The sequence below is a fragment of the Poecilia reticulata genome, chromosome 8, assembly GCF_904066995.2.
Source record: "Poecilia reticulata chromosome 8, P_reticulata-male-v2, whole genome shotgun sequence".
NCBI classification, from domain to species: domain Eukaryota; kingdom Metazoa; phylum Chordata; class Actinopteri; order Cyprinodontiformes; family Poeciliidae; genus Poecilia; species Poecilia reticulata.
In genome coordinates, this window is record NC_088837.1 from 12,096,513 (window position 1) to 12,111,296 (window position 14,784).

The following is a 14,784-nucleotide window of genomic DNA, read 5'->3' on the forward strand; positions in this document are numbered from 1 at the left end:
ATGGTTAATGTTGGGTGGCATTAAAAAAAAAAAAAACATTATCTAAATCCTAAAGACTGCAGACTATTAACCTTTCACTTTCTTTGAGATCTGCACTGTCTGGCACGCCTTCTTTCACATCAGTGAAGACAGTGGGTGTTGCTAGACCTGTTTTACTTGCGCACGTGCCCAAGGTTATGTCTTCTATTGCACAGTAAAATCTCCTGGTCAACTTAAAAAAAATTAAAAAAAACTGCAGCTGTTAAATGACAAAATGTCTGAAGATCCAACATTACAACAAAAGCTCACTGCTTGCGAGGAAAATATCATGGAGTAAAGCAGGAAAATATAATGTGTAGATATGATCACATATTACAAAGGCAGTTATGTTGAAGATCATGAAATCAGTACAAATGTGTTGCAAAGAATAAACTACATGCCACTTGCCCAACAAAATCAGACAAACCAGACATCTCTGAAGAGTGCAACAATCTAACTTTCTTAACGACAATCCATGTAATTCTATGTATTTGTACTGGAAAATGCTTGTTTTGGCTTGATTTCTCAACTTGTAGACATGCAGATGACAGCAATGAAATGTTCAAGGTAAAATATTTTATTGGTTCCATTTGAATGAAGTCAGTAGGTTTAAACCCAGATGCAGTTTGAAAAAAAAAACAGTTGTCGCTGTTGTCTTTCCTGGTCTTGAAGAAAACATTCTAAATCCAACCCATCAAGGCCTCAGGCAAGACCAAAACAAACAAAATGTGGTTCAAATATTGCGCCCCAGTACCACCGTATGTTTAGTAAAATCCCCTGTGCATGACTCAAATCCAGACGTGGACTTCAAAGTAAGGATGTCAAGAAAATCCACAGAGGCAAACGGCAAACTAATGTCATCGTGAAACAAATTAGAATTAACAAAAGAAAGAAAGGTTATCATTCATTAAAAATAATTCAAGTCAATTTGAAACAAATGATGCAACAAGGAAAGAGTGAGTCAAAGAAAGCTATTCCTGAGTGGGATTTTTAAAACTTGAGACCTTTTTTTAAAGCACTCTTCTAGTAATGTTTTGTTTTTTAACCAGTATTTAGGAAGTGCATTTGTAGAACTGTGTGTAGACTACAATAAAAGAGTAGCTTCTTATACATGTCATACACGTGTATAATTTATGCTTATTAATTCAACTGAATCCATGGTATGGTTATTTAGGAAAATGAACTAGGCAAAATATATAATTTTGTCAATAAAAATTTGCCACACTACAAAGTTGATTATTAATTTACAATAAAACAAATTTAAAATAAAAATGCACCAGAATTGTACAAATAAGAAAGTGATTCCATAAGTGGTGTATTTTATTTTTTATTTTTATAAAAGATAATTGGTTTAAGATAAAGAAGTCATTCCGCTTATTCATATATTAATGCAGGTAGGTTAGTACACAGGTAAAGGTTCAAGAAGTGGACATATAAATGTGTAATTAGAAATATATATATTAATGAAATTTGATCTGGGTGAAATATGTTTTAATACCTGCTTCTGACGAACTAGCAGACAGACAGACAGACAGACAGATAGACAGATAGATAGATAGATAGATAGATAGATAGATAGATAGATAGATAGATAGATAGATAGATAGATAGATAGATAGATAGATAGATAGATAGATAGATAGATAGATAGATTGCACTCAGAAATATTGCTTACAATTTTAGCAAAATAAAACTAAGATAATATAATAATCTTTCCTTAGTAAAGATGTCTTGTTAGCAATAGGCAACATTGTTAAGTAAACGTAAGCTGCAATGACGTGCTGTCCTAATAAAAGGCTTCACCTCAACCATTTCTAGATTTCTGCGGGAACTTTTCATCACATACGCAACCACACATGACAACGGACTTATGTAGGTCTTTAAACTGTTACAGGTTTGTTTTACCGTCCTTAGAGATGTCATCCGGATGTTTATCGTTGCCTGGTTGCCACAGCAACAGATACACGTGTCCGTCATCAAGCCTCTGACGTGCAGGGACGACGGTTCAACGGGCAAGTTCCTGTTTCTGAGAAAGCAGCGAGAGGCGCGGAGCCGCGGTGGAGAGCCTCCTCCCCTTCTCGCTGTCTCACCGCGGCGCCCTCCTCCTCCTCCTTTAAGCCCACTTCTCTCTCCATTTATCACAGCCTTCTATAGGTTTATTGCTCCATTGTTCACCCCCGCCCACTTCTATATTACAGTGTTTATCTTTCCGTGGCAGCCCTCCGGCCCCACCCCGTTCCGTAAATCCTGTGCCTGTCACACCCACGCACTCGCGCTTCCTCACCTGCCTCTACCTCTGCGGGTTGACCAATAGGAGGCCGACGCGGGAGTCGCCATGGGAACAAAACAGGTCAACAATGGGCGGGGGAAGAAGAAGACAAAAAAAAAAAAAACCCAACAACGATGCAATGAGGTAAATCTATCAGCATCTGAGGTAAAGCTCAGACGGAAGCGTAGACACATTAATCATTTATATTACTATTTTAATGACTCCAGTCAAGTAAAAAAGGAATCATTGTTCTTCATTGAAAAACGTTTGTTTAGGTTAATTATACAAGTAGCTCAGAAAGCCTTAGTCATGTTGAGACATAATCTCCTACTGTAGAACATGTTTTTAGTTTAGTTCACTATGAGACATAAATGAAAACAAATCAGAACATCATAGTTTCAAAACAAAACTGTATTATGTGACATATAGTCAATAACGTTGTGTAGCATAAAGAGGCTGCTGCTATTCTCACATTGAAGAAAGTGACTCATCTTATATTTTGCAGGTTATGCAGCCTGAAAGGCAAAACCTAGGTCACCACAAAGGTGTCTGTTGACCTGACTGAACATGAACCACATTAATAAATACACATATTAACATGATTATCGGCTTTGTTTTACAAAGACAAGTCTGAAATGTGTGGGGTGTATTTGTATTAACCCCATCTGTCTTTTTCACTGCTCTAACAGCTGCAGGTCTTTTGAGGTAAATGATTCTGCCAGTTTTGTGCGTCTTTACGTTTTTGTCCATTCTTCAGTTTTGACAGTCTTTCTTATTATTGCCTATATCCATGTCTATAACTAGTAAAGTGTATTCATAATTGCATGCCCATATAAGCAAGCATAATTTTTAACATGTTAGAAAATCATTTCTAAGTGACTACAATACAGTAATATTTGACAACGTCATTAAATAGTAACAATAACGTTGATAATAGCAGTAACAACAGAAGTAATTGCTTATATTTTTGTATCTGCAGAATATATATATATATATATATACATACAGACCCATCTGCTGTGTATTCTCTTTCCTCTACTCTCGCTGATCTGCCCCACCCTGCAGCTGTGCAGCAGGTCAGCACTCTCCCTCCCTGTCTGGCTCCTTGGTTCTCACCATAAAAAAGCTGCCAATCTGGCTGCAAGAAGACATAATTGCCATTATGACTGCTGCAGCCCTGCACATCACATAGTGTACTGATTGTTCCACGGTGGAGGGGAGGAGAGGGGGGACACTGTCTCCACTGTGCAGGCGCCACACAATATTATCATAGCGTGACTACAGCTCATCCACACACAAACACGTGCAGGGTCTCGACTCCACTGTTTTCAGCCCACTCTGGCTGTCTGTAATCTCCCTGTTAAGCACAAGGCAAACATGTTTCTATAGAGCTAAAATCCACACAACATGCCCTTGAAAATCGCAAGAAATCTTTTCAACTGTCAAAGCCCTGAGCAAACACACCAATTGCACAGCGTCGCCGCCAATAGGAAAAGATAGAAACAGTGGATGGAAAAGCAGTTTGCACCAGCCCAGGAACGCCCAGCTCATATATGTGTCTGAGCACATGGAGCCGAGGTTTTTGGGAAAGCTAACCTTATCCCGGGCTCCAGTTCCACTCCTCCATCTCCGTTTCCAAATAAAAAAAGGTCAACATAACCGCTTAAAAAACAGAGGCTTAACGCTGGCCTCCTCAAGGAAAAAGCAGCTCACGCTTCAGTTAACATATTACAGACACACTTGAACCAGAGAGCCACTCTGCATTTCCATTCCAGGGAGTTGGAAATATAAGTGAACTGTGAACATAACAGTGACTCAGTGCAAAGGATATGAGCGCGCTGATTAGCCACAGGAAATATCCTTTCCCACTGTAACAAAGTCGCATATTGCAGAGGGAAATGTCTTGATCATTGTTACAAGATTATGTGGTTGGTTCTGTTCTGCTGCATTCATAGAGGGAAATGTCTGAGCCCTACGTAGATACTGTTGCTCTCTGCGCGGCCAAATTAAAAATGCATGAGCAGGCACCGATTACATGCAGATGTTGCGATGCTCTTGTGTGACTCAAACATCCTGTACGTACGTTAACCAATACCTGCAGCAACCTTTGTCACAGAACAGACTTCAGCTGATAAAGTATCATTCATACCAGAGATACCTACTAGCTGTTCCTGCTGTTTTAAACTTTGACATCTCCAGGGGCCACATGTGACATAATAAATAAATAATTGAAGAAATACACATAAATATGCATTCGATGACAGTTACCTTTTCAAAATAATAACCTTTAAGCAGACATGGCTTGTCAAGCCCACATTTCCACGTATTTTTTTATTAGTCTGGTGTCATTTTCTAAACTTAAATGCTGTGATTTCATGAGCTGTAAGCAGAAAATCATGTTAATTACCAGAAATAAAGGTTTAAAATCATGAGTCTGTCTGTAAATAATCTTTGCAATGTGTTTCACTTAGTGAAGCGAGTTACTGAAATAAATCAACTTTTCAGTAATGCTTGCCAATAAATGTTTCTGTGTGTCAACAGACTTAAAATGGAAACGTTTTACATAAGAAAATGTATGCGTAATTATTTGAATGTGGCAATTTCATGAAATTGGTTCATTTAATAAATAAACACAAAAATTATCCATTGAAATGTGCAGTTATTATGTGTTAAAACCAAAGATAATTATTATAATTGTAATCAAATTATTTCATATTATTGTCCTGCAGTATTTAATGAATCTATTTTATCTGTTAGGATCTTTCTTTAAAGTCAGAGGGCGGAGCAAACTCTGGTTTGGCATGGAGGTATTGTTGATTTAATCAGAGCTGAGGGTTTTGACAATGTGTATGAAACTGTTATCGGAATAAATTAATGACAGAAAGAGGCACAGGAAAGAGGAACTAGTTTAATAATAATCAAAAATGTACAAAATGTTAATTACTTATAAACCTAACTTATTGATTTTAATAATGATACTTACACAGTTAAGCTGAAATTCTTTAAAGCCCATTTCAAATTTATATTTTCTTTCAACCAAAAAACAATTTTTGAAAGAGACAAAAAAAACACCTTCCTTTTTTTATTTAAAAAAAACATCTTTAGAAAATGTCCATTTCAAAAATTATTTGTATAATTCTAAATAGTAGAAAAGAAAGCCCTTCATTACCATTACTGTATTCAATGCTCCTCATGATTGCTGAAAAGCTTTTTATGAGGTTGGAAGGCCTTCTTTCCAACACCCTAATCATTAGCTCCCTCCACAGATTCTCTAAGCAGGGATTGAAATCAGGTCTGTGGCTGGGCCACTCCAAATATTTATCGATAATTAGAAGAAACATGTTGCTAAAATAAATAAAATAAAAGATTTTAAATCAAAATCTTGCAGAATGTGAACTGATAGTTTTTATTTAACAAATTATTTATTTGTTGGATTTTGGTGCCTTTGGGCTTCAACGAAGAAACAGCAGAGAACTGAGAGTTTTGTTATTCAGGAACGAAACATAAATCAGAAAAAAACATGTCTTGATATTGGATAGGAAACACAATGAATCAACTACTTAATAGAAATCTTTTTGAAGCGTACAGCCTTAAGGTCTAATTATCTATACCCTGTAATTTTCTTTTTACATATTGAAGCAAAATTTTTTATTACGCTGTATGTTTTAGCACAGACACCAAAGTTAAGGATGTTTTTGCACCAGACTGCGTCATTCAGAATGTATGCAATTGAAAATAACAGGAAATTTGAGTCACTTTTCAGTACAAAGGCTTGTCAGCAGCCCCAAATGTCATCTCATTCTTTGAATTTTCTTGTAGTTAATGCATTTCCTTCTTCATTGTAGGAAATGAATCATTGTTGCTATAAACAGGCAGTAACAAACTCAGCAGAGGTCTAGCTGCATTTTGACCGAGCAAGAAATGAGGATGATAGTCGGCACACAAAATCTCTTTAAACACTTTTCAAATTAGTCAGAATAAAACTACACGATGCGTCCCATTAGAGGTGATGAACAGAGTCACACACAACATCTGTGAAGCCTCCAATGATCGAAGAAAAAGATACAAAGCTTTATTATCAAAGCATAGGTTTTAAAGGGTAGGCTCAGTTTATTTCAGCAAAACAAACAACATCCTACTTACAGCTATGGAAAAAAAATTAAGAGGCCACTTAAAATGATCAGTTTCTCTAATTTGACTTTTTATAGGTATACGTTTGAGTAAAATGAACATTGTTCTTTTATTCTATGAACTAGTGACAACATGTCTCCGAAATTCCAAGCAAAACTTTAGTTATTTGCAAAAAATGACAAATGGTCAAAATAACAAAAAAGATGCAGTTTTCAGACCTCAAATAATGCAAAGAAGACAAGTTCATAATTATTTGGAAACAACAGTACTAATATTTTTACTCAGAAATTCATATTTGGTGGAATAACCACGAGGTTTTCAATCGGGTTCATTTCAGTGGTCTCTTAATTTTTTCCAGAGCTGTATATGCATCTTAAAACAGCAAGGTTCTGCAGGGAGAGCCTTGAAACCCAATATTTAGAAAGAAATAGCGGAGACTAGTGTAATAGCAGCTATATTTTAAATATTTGGGATCACTACAACCTTAGTTTGGTCATATATCTGCATATATTTCAGGATGTTGTGCATCCCTTAAAACAATCAGAATGAGGGTAAGCGTAACTGTTTCGATAATATAACATTTCCAAAAAAAAGTTGTCTCAGCTCAATTTATCTCAGTCTCCTCTAAAGGAACTTCAGCAAAAAAATGTTTAATCTGAAATCCATCACTTGAAACAAATGGAACAAAAGTTGATTTTCAAAGCTACCAAGTTTTATATATCCATAACTTAAATGGCTAAATGCATAAAATAACATCTTTGCATTGAAAATGTATATCTTTTTACCATGTTTAATTAACAGAAGGGTGAAAATATTAGCGTCCCAACTGCACTTCCCCTTTTATACCCCAAATGTAACAAACATACTGTCTAAGACTTCTCTTTTATACACTATTCACAAACCTAATCATGTGCAACTCAGTGTCACATGACGGCATTTCACACACAAATCAGAAACCAAAAAATAAATAAATAAAAATACAGCATTGATTAAAATCCAAAAATTTTAACAAAGACAAAATCAAATGTCTTCCTGATTTGTTAAACATACAGGAGCATCTTCCAAGCTGAAAGGTCGGCATTAAAATGATCTACCTGGTCATTGAAACTAAAAGTCAATAAGGTCTGATCGTTAAAAGCAGCCATGCATCGAGCTCCAGCTACACTGAGATGAGTTATGCTGCAACATGTTTAGGCTCTTGCTCTCACAGCCTACAGCCGAACTCAAAAGCATTCTAGGAAATCTCTTTGGTACATGTGATAGCATTACACGCATGCTATTTCAACTGTTTTATAGGCAAAGGAAAAAAAAAAACCTTCTAGTTTACAAAACTAAAGCTGAGAGACGGCATTGAATGAGACTTTGGCTCAAAATTTCATACCTATTCAGATTAAATGCAGTATGAGAAGCAGCAGATCTCAATATGATTCATGCACTCATTCAGAGAGGGAAAAAAAACAACTATGAGAATAAAACAGGATGTTGTCCTAACTGAACATTTAAGGTAGCATAATCGCTTTAATCTGCTTTCTGTCCCGCTGTCAGCTTGTCGGCATGTAGAGCGAAGGTCTCGGCCACGATTAGAGGGAAAACCAAAGTGGCGTCTGCATACACCTGAAAACCAACAACAGATCACAGTAATTATTTAACAAGAGCACTGTTACTGTTTCACCCTGGCAAATTTGGCTTTAATCATTCAAATAATGTGATTATTTGGAGGCAGCAGTGACATTTTGGAGTCCAAACTGGAATCTGTGAATGGAGTTGATGGCAAGGAGGCCGTCCAACAACCTCAAAACCTTCCAGCTCATCAGCAACTATGAGAAAGGTTTGATGGCTGTAATACCATTCAATATTTTTCCATTGTTTAATGGCATGCTTTTTAATTTTTTTTAAAAAAGGAGAGAGAAACAAAATGTGAATAAAAATTCAACTATTACACCTTTAACATAGTTCTTTTTTCATCTTTGAGTTGACTGTCTCATTTCCTGTCAGAAACAAACTTTTGGGTTCACTGAATCCAAATCGAAATCTACCAGGGTGTGAATGATTTTGAGGCTTACTGTAGGATTGATTAAAAAAAAAAAAAAAACAGCATCAGTTCTAAGCACAAATAGTGATCCAACATCGCCACCTTCAGGCTGAAGCGTGCCATTGCTAGAAACAATTACGTCCGATGATCCCATCTGATTAGGAGAAATGCAATAAAACAACGTTGGTGGTGTTCAGCAAATCAAGTCTGAATTAAAGTCACTCTAATACGCCATAAAGATTACACATTTCAAATGACATTCATAAAACATCACATGGATCACTTTATTACTAAACTCCAAGTAACCAATGAATCCAAGTCATGTTCATGGACAATGGGAGGAAGTTGGAGTACCAAGAGAAAACAACAGGAAGAGCCTTCTTGCTGCAAAGCAATAATGCTAGCAACCTAAAGTCATACATTGGTAGAATTAATTTTTTTATAAAAATCTAAAAGGAGGAACAGAGAAGTAGAAATTGTGCTAAACGGAACAACACCGAAAGAAAACCTGTCACAAGCTACGAAAGCCCTGAGATTGGAGAGGAGATTTATCTTTCAGCAGAACGACGGCTTCAAACATGAAGTCTTAGTTCTCCTAGAAAGCAGAACCAAGACTGACATGAGGATCTGTACCTTAACAGGTTTGGCGTCCGTCCTGATCTTTCCCCAGGATATGGCCTCGTCGGGTCGGGCCCCAGAGTCCGAACCGTCAAATTCCTGACCCGTGTTCACATACACAGCGTAGTCGGCGCCGTTTCTCTGGAAGATCAAGGATAGGGAAAGAGGGGATTTTTTTTTTCAGGTTTGCTCTCTAAGAATAAACTTTAATACGCTTTAAAATACTATCATAAAAGCTTTAACATAGCTTTTTTTGACAATAATGGATACATTCTAATAAACTTTCAAAACATCACATAGCTCAAATAAAGTAACAGCAAAGACCTCTGATGGAAGAAAGATGCAACAGAGTCCCATTAGAAATGTTCTGACAGCATTCAGCTTCCACCAAACCACAAAATGATCCTGAAGCACTTTAACTTCAGTCTGAGCCAAAAACAAAGATCTTACGGTGCTTCTAATCCACCACTTCTAATAACTTTGATCAACATATTGTTAAATTTAATTTAGAAAACAGAAGGTTATTTTTTTGTGCAAAGAAGGTCACAGAGGGTTATTTACCATGAGGTTAGCATTGGCTATATGATGTTTCACCAACCCTCCTCCCAGGATGATCATTCCCGTTTTCTTGGCAAAAACCGCCATGCCATTCAGCTTTCGAATATCTGAAACAAACACCAAGTTCGTGGTCTGAACAGCTGGGACTACTGACGTGGAACTGCTCTGTTAAAATGTCGCTCCTTTTTACCTTCTACGATGTCCAAAACCAAGCCGGGGTTCTTAAACGAGTGGAAGTAGATCATGTCGCCCAGAGAACCGTCGGTGAGTGCAGGACTGAACACTGGGATGTTATTCTGAAACACAGAAATTGACCTTTAGCAATCTGGAATAATACAAGATGAGGTTTCATGCATCACTTCACATTTTAGGGACAAACCTTGTACGCCCAGTAGTAGACAGAGTCAGTGTTGTTTATCTCCTTGCCGAGCCGATGGATCATTTTAGAGGGAGTCCACCGGATTCCCTGAAACAAACAAACTTGGTGTTTGATTTGAAGTGCTAAATATTGTGAAATGAGCATTTACATGTCGAAAAACAGCTTCATGACTAATGACTAATTTGCATGAAAGTAAGTCACCCACCTCTGTGTTTTGCTCCAGTAACATTTGATCCAGAATGGGCATCAGCCAGTCTTCAAACTTACAGTAGTTATCGTTGGGCACCAGAAGGTTTCCTATCCTACAGTCAGAGAAGAGACAATGGGGTGGACACAAATAATTTTATCTATTCCCCTGCATGTTTATTTGCTGATTTTATGCAAGATAAAAAGTGGTGGAGAGTTTAAAAAAAAAAACATTATTGAAAAATAGTGCATGCATTCTGTTATATCTAACACATGAGAATAAAGTCACACTGAAAGTTCATCTGAAAATTTAGCACTTCCTCCGACTCTGCTGCACTTGAGCTTTGCTCTCTTATCTCCACCCCCATTCCTTCTAACCACTTCTTTACAGTCATTTAAAGGACATTTCTATCCACACTGAAACATTTTTATCCTTTGTGCATGCCTCTTTTACACAGAGCCACGAGAAGATGCAAAAGGTTTAGTTTTATCTTCCTTTGCTTCACTTCAAAAGCAGGAACCCTGTTTATCTAGATTCAAACAACAACCTGTTGATGCCTCTCAGACGCAGCTCTTTGCCCGACAGACTGAAGTCTCCCAAGTAAGTGTGAGCCAGGCACTTAATGAAATCCTCCTCAATGCCTCCAGCTGTGGTGACGATCACATCCACCTAAAAACAAGGCAGCCGGTAGAGATAAACCGCCACAGTCACATCAAACAGTTTCATTATTTTAGGCAACTATAAGTGAACACGTTTGTACCATTTTATGCTCTGCCAGGTAGCGGATGCTCTCTCTCACTCCAGAGCTAATGAGGTTGGAGGTGTATCCCAGAAAGATGGTGCAGCCGGGCTTGCGGGAGGATTCGCAGGACACTTCAGACTCATTTTCTCCGTCTACTTCGACCGGTTCCAGGCGTTTCTCAATCTGTGGTAAACTGTTGGTTAGCAGCAGTTCAACACTGCAGAGCTGCAACATTATATTTAGTTAAGTTTGTTAGACATCAGATAAAAGACTATAAACCAAGGTGCTTTTTTCCCCTTTTCTGTCATGTTAACGATGCATCAATCGGTTCGGCCATTTCTCCATCATTTAGTTTTGAGAATGCATCAAAACTAAGAAACTCCCTAAATATGTGGTCTGTAAATCCATCACTAACAGCATTCAATCTGATGTTCCCTCTATTAATTTAATAGAAATCAAATATAATAGTGTTTGGATTCCTTTTTGTTTCACCATTATCATAGTCCAAAGTGAAAATTGAGGGAATTAACTAAAATCTGAATCAGCAGGTCAGACCTCAAAGAAAACCAGATTTATCTGTATTTACTAGGAGAATCTCTCACCATCCGGTTGATCTCCTGGATGGCCAGACCCAAGCTACTGGCCTGAAAGCCTGTGGTCAGGTAGGTCTTCAGCAACGCCTTGAGATCAACCCCCTGGTTGAAGTCGTAGCCTCGGATTTTTGGCATATCTTCCGGGAGTTCAGCACTAGGCTTCAGAACTGCCTCCATGGCAATAGAAGGGGCATGGTCCGCCATTTTTCCTGTTACAAAAAAATGTATATAAACAAATGAAAAAAAATATATGCATAAAAATGCAGAGACTATCTGGGAAAAATAAACAAATCCAGTGAAATGTGAACAGGAGTCTGGTCAGCAGCTCAGGCTGATAGTTGCTCTTTAACTGCACAATTAGAATGTAATATCATGGAAATTATGGGATTTAATTTTAGAAAAATGTTGTCATAAACTCCACGGAGGACCAAAGACTAATACGTATATATACACACACACTTATACATATACATAAAATAGCGCACAGAATTACATGCCAACACTTGAATGAGAATGTTAAATCCATGTGGTTTGACATTAGCAGTTACATGCTAGCAACCAGCAGCTGTTCGCTCTTCTAATTTTGAATAAAACACAAGCATAAAACATACCTACTCTTTGTAAGGTGTTATGTGATGGCAGAGGTTGAGTAGTTCACTTCTATCACAGCACCTAATAGCAACGATATTACAGTTTTGTAGCCCTGTACGCATAGCATAAACTGTTAGGCTAAAAGCCACCGCTACGGAAAACGCGAGTGGACAAACTTAATAAAGCGCACAACACTTAGGTGAAAGAAACATGCGAATGTATTTTGGGAGCAAAAGTATTTATGGCTTGTAATTGAGAAGTTAAAGTGTAGAGAAAAATCCTAGATGACATTTGTGACTGTATTTTATTATTATTATTATTTGATTTTTTTTTTTTTCAGTTTTTCATAAATTACAAAATTATTGATACATCTCTTCAAATTCTGGTACATGACACAAATTGTATTCTTTTAGTCAAACTTAAAAAAAAAATCTTACACTCAGTTTTTCCCTTAAACTCTGATGCAGAATTGTAGAGAAAACTCCACAAACTTGCAGCGTAACAAATGGTGCAAAAGTCAAGCGTGCGGTGTAGCTTGTAAAACAGGATGTATGACTCGCATCAATAGTTGCATTAACTGACTTTTGTCTGCATAAAGGGAAAAAAATATAAAACATGTTAGTAGAGGTGTTTAGCTTTGCTCCAATTGTACTGGGCAGAATGGAGCAAAAAAAAAAATGGTGGAGCAGGACTTTTATATTTTGTAACATGTAGGATGGAATCTGTGACAGTAGTTTTGTATTCATAAAAACTTTAAAAATCCTCAAAAGATTTTTCTCTACAACTTAAACCTCAGTTACAAGTCACAAATACTTTTGCAAAAAAAATACCTTCATAGAAATGTACCTTTAGGTCACCACCAGAGGGTGCTGTATACAACATTTACTCCTAAGCAGATTTCAGCACATATTTTGGTTTTGCTTACAATTTTCTCAGTGATGAGTGCAGTGATGAGCTTTTTATTAATAGAATAATAAAATACCCAAACCAGGAATTCGCCAGATTTGGAATTTGCATATGAAGTGCCTTGCAGTCATATTCAGCTTAAACTTGTTCACATTTTGTCTCTTTTCAAGAATAATTTTAGTGTGACAGACATAACAGACTAACACAAAGCAGTGCATAATTGTGGAGTGGAAGAGAAAGGATTCATGGTTTTAAATTTTCTTTTCAAAAGTAAAAATGTGAAAAGTGTGGCATGGATTTATGTTTTATCCCCTGTACCAATAAATCTTGGAACCAGCTTTTGTTAACATTACTGTTCCAGCTCTTTTTGCCTCTCTCTCCACCAGCGTGAAGTCGTCGTCATCAGCTGTGAAGTGTTGTGTGATGTTTATGACATTTTCAAAAGAGGTTTGTGTGACCTTTTATATCATAGAGGCTTTGAACTCCCCCCAGCAGCGAATAAAAGAAGGGACGCGGGTCAAAATGCAAAGCCAGGAGCCCATCTGAGCAGACTGCCACACGACCTGGACAGACTTTTGCATCAGGTTAAAATATTACTCTAAGTCACCTTTTTTGCACGTAAAATAAAGGTGTCTTCAGCCTTTAGGACATTTTGTTTTGGCAATATCAGGAAAGATGTGCAGCAGCAGCAACAGCATCATCCAGGCCCAAAAACTGGTGGATCAACTCCAAATTGAAGCAGGCATGGAAAGATTCAAGGTATGTGTGATTTCAAATATTAAGACACATCTATAATTATTCCAGTGTGATTTTCAAACATTTCAAAGCATTTTCTTTGGTGATTAAAATAAGAATGTGCTTTAAAAATTCCCCATTATCCACATAATTTTCCCAGGTTTGTTAATATTTGAACTTCTGTTTGTCGTCTGAGCAGATCTCCCTCACAGCAGCGGATTTAGTCCAATACTGTCAGGAACACAGACGCAGCGATCCTCTGCTCACCGGCATATCGGCTTCGTCCAACCCTTTCAAAGATAAGAAGACCTGTGTGCTACTCTGACACCAGAAGATCCATGTCACAGTACAGAAAACGTAGAATGGGAGCTGCAAAGGATTAGTTTAGACATTTATATTTTGCCTGTCATGTGTTTATGCCTCATCTGCAAAAAATACATATAATTTCTGACAGAATTTTCAGGGCTTTCGATGTAAAAGTTAGTTTCACAGACATTTAAACAAATATAAGAACAGAAGTACTTTTATTGTGCATTGTAGTTTAATTTGTTAATGCATAAATACAATAAACAATTAAATATTTGTGGTTTGAGTTTTTTTGAACATGGAATGAATAAAAATTACAAGATATAAATTACACAATAGTAAAAAGCACCAAAACAACAGAAACATCCTTGAATTAAATCTATCATATGACAAATAAGAGTGTAAGACAAAATGACTTGGAAATGAATCAGGACTCCATCAACACTGAACATCTAGCTTTCAAAAAAAAAAAAAAAAAAAAGAGTTCAGGTTGAACCTTAAAAGGAAGTAAAAGGAACGGTTTGTTTATCTGGCAGTGTGACTGAAGGTAATAAAGCTGTCGTTTTAAGCAGACAAAGAAAGTTACGACAGAACCTTCTGCTGTGTTAGATTAGAGTAGCTTGCTTGGTATTTGCAAGTGTATTGTACCACACGTGTGACATACTGTCAGTATAATTTCACTTCATATTTATTGGATTTCAACATGAAAATATTTGTTA

General features: G+C 37.0%; 2 protein-coding genes across 3 annotated transcripts; one reads left to right on the forward strand and one right to left on the reverse strand.

Annotated features, from left to right (window-relative positions):
- Window positions 1-6,334: 6,334 nt before the first annotated feature.
- dhps (deoxyhypusine synthase) lies at window positions 6,335-12,299 on the reverse strand. Of its 2 annotated transcripts, none has more exons than XM_008416906.3 (10): window positions 12,143-12,299; window positions 11,537-11,736; window positions 10,953-11,117; window positions 10,740-10,861; window positions 10,211-10,307; window positions 10,006-10,092; window positions 9,817-9,922; window positions 9,630-9,733; window positions 9,084-9,209; window positions 6,335-8,032 (listed from the first exon to the last, which is right to left on the reverse strand). In XM_008416906.3, exons 2-10 carry the CDS (start codon window positions 11,729-11,731, stop codon window positions 7,937-7,939), a joined length of 1,098 nt encoding a protein of 365 aa, XP_008415128.1. In that variant the 5' UTR covers window positions 11,732-11,736; window positions 12,143-12,299; the 3' UTR covers window positions 6,335-7,936. The 2 variants fall into 2 exon arrangements, with proteins under 2 accessions (XP_008415128.1, XP_008415127.1); XM_008416905.3 differs by having other exon boundaries at window positions 12,139-12,297.
- Window positions 12,300-13,330: 1,031 nt separating this feature from the next.
- LOC103469304 (guanine nucleotide-binding protein G(I)/G(S)/G(O) subunit gamma-7-like) lies at window positions 13,331-14,341 on the forward strand. Its single transcript, XM_008416904.3, has 2 exons — window positions 13,331-13,783; window positions 13,959-14,341. Exons 1-2 carry the CDS (start codon window positions 13,700-13,702, stop codon window positions 14,082-14,084), a joined length of 210 nt encoding a protein of 69 aa, XP_008415126.1. The 5' UTR covers window positions 13,331-13,699; the 3' UTR covers window positions 14,085-14,341.
- The last annotated feature ends 443 nt before the right edge of the window (window positions 14,342-14,784 follow it).

Coding starts and splice junctions, on each gene's coding strand:
- dhps (XM_008416906.3), bottom strand. CDS start 11,731: ATGGCGGACCATGCCCCTTCTATTGCCATGGAGGCAGTTCTGAAGCCT. Junction 10,093..10,210: donor TACTGGAGCAAAACACAGAG/GTGGGTGACTTA, acceptor TGTTTGTTTCAG/GGAATCCGGTGGACTCCCTC. Junction 9,210..9,629: donor TAGCCAATGCTAACCTCATG/GTAAATAACCCT, acceptor TTGATCTTCCAG/AGAAACGGCGCCGACTACGC.
- LOC103469304 (XM_008416904.3), top strand. CDS start 13,700: ATGTGCAGCAGCAGCAACAGCATCATCCAGGCCCAAAAACTGGTGGAT. Junction 13,784..13,958: donor CAGGCATGGAAAGATTCAAG/GTATGTGTGATT, acceptor TCGTCTGAGCAG/ATCTCCCTCACAGCAGCGGA.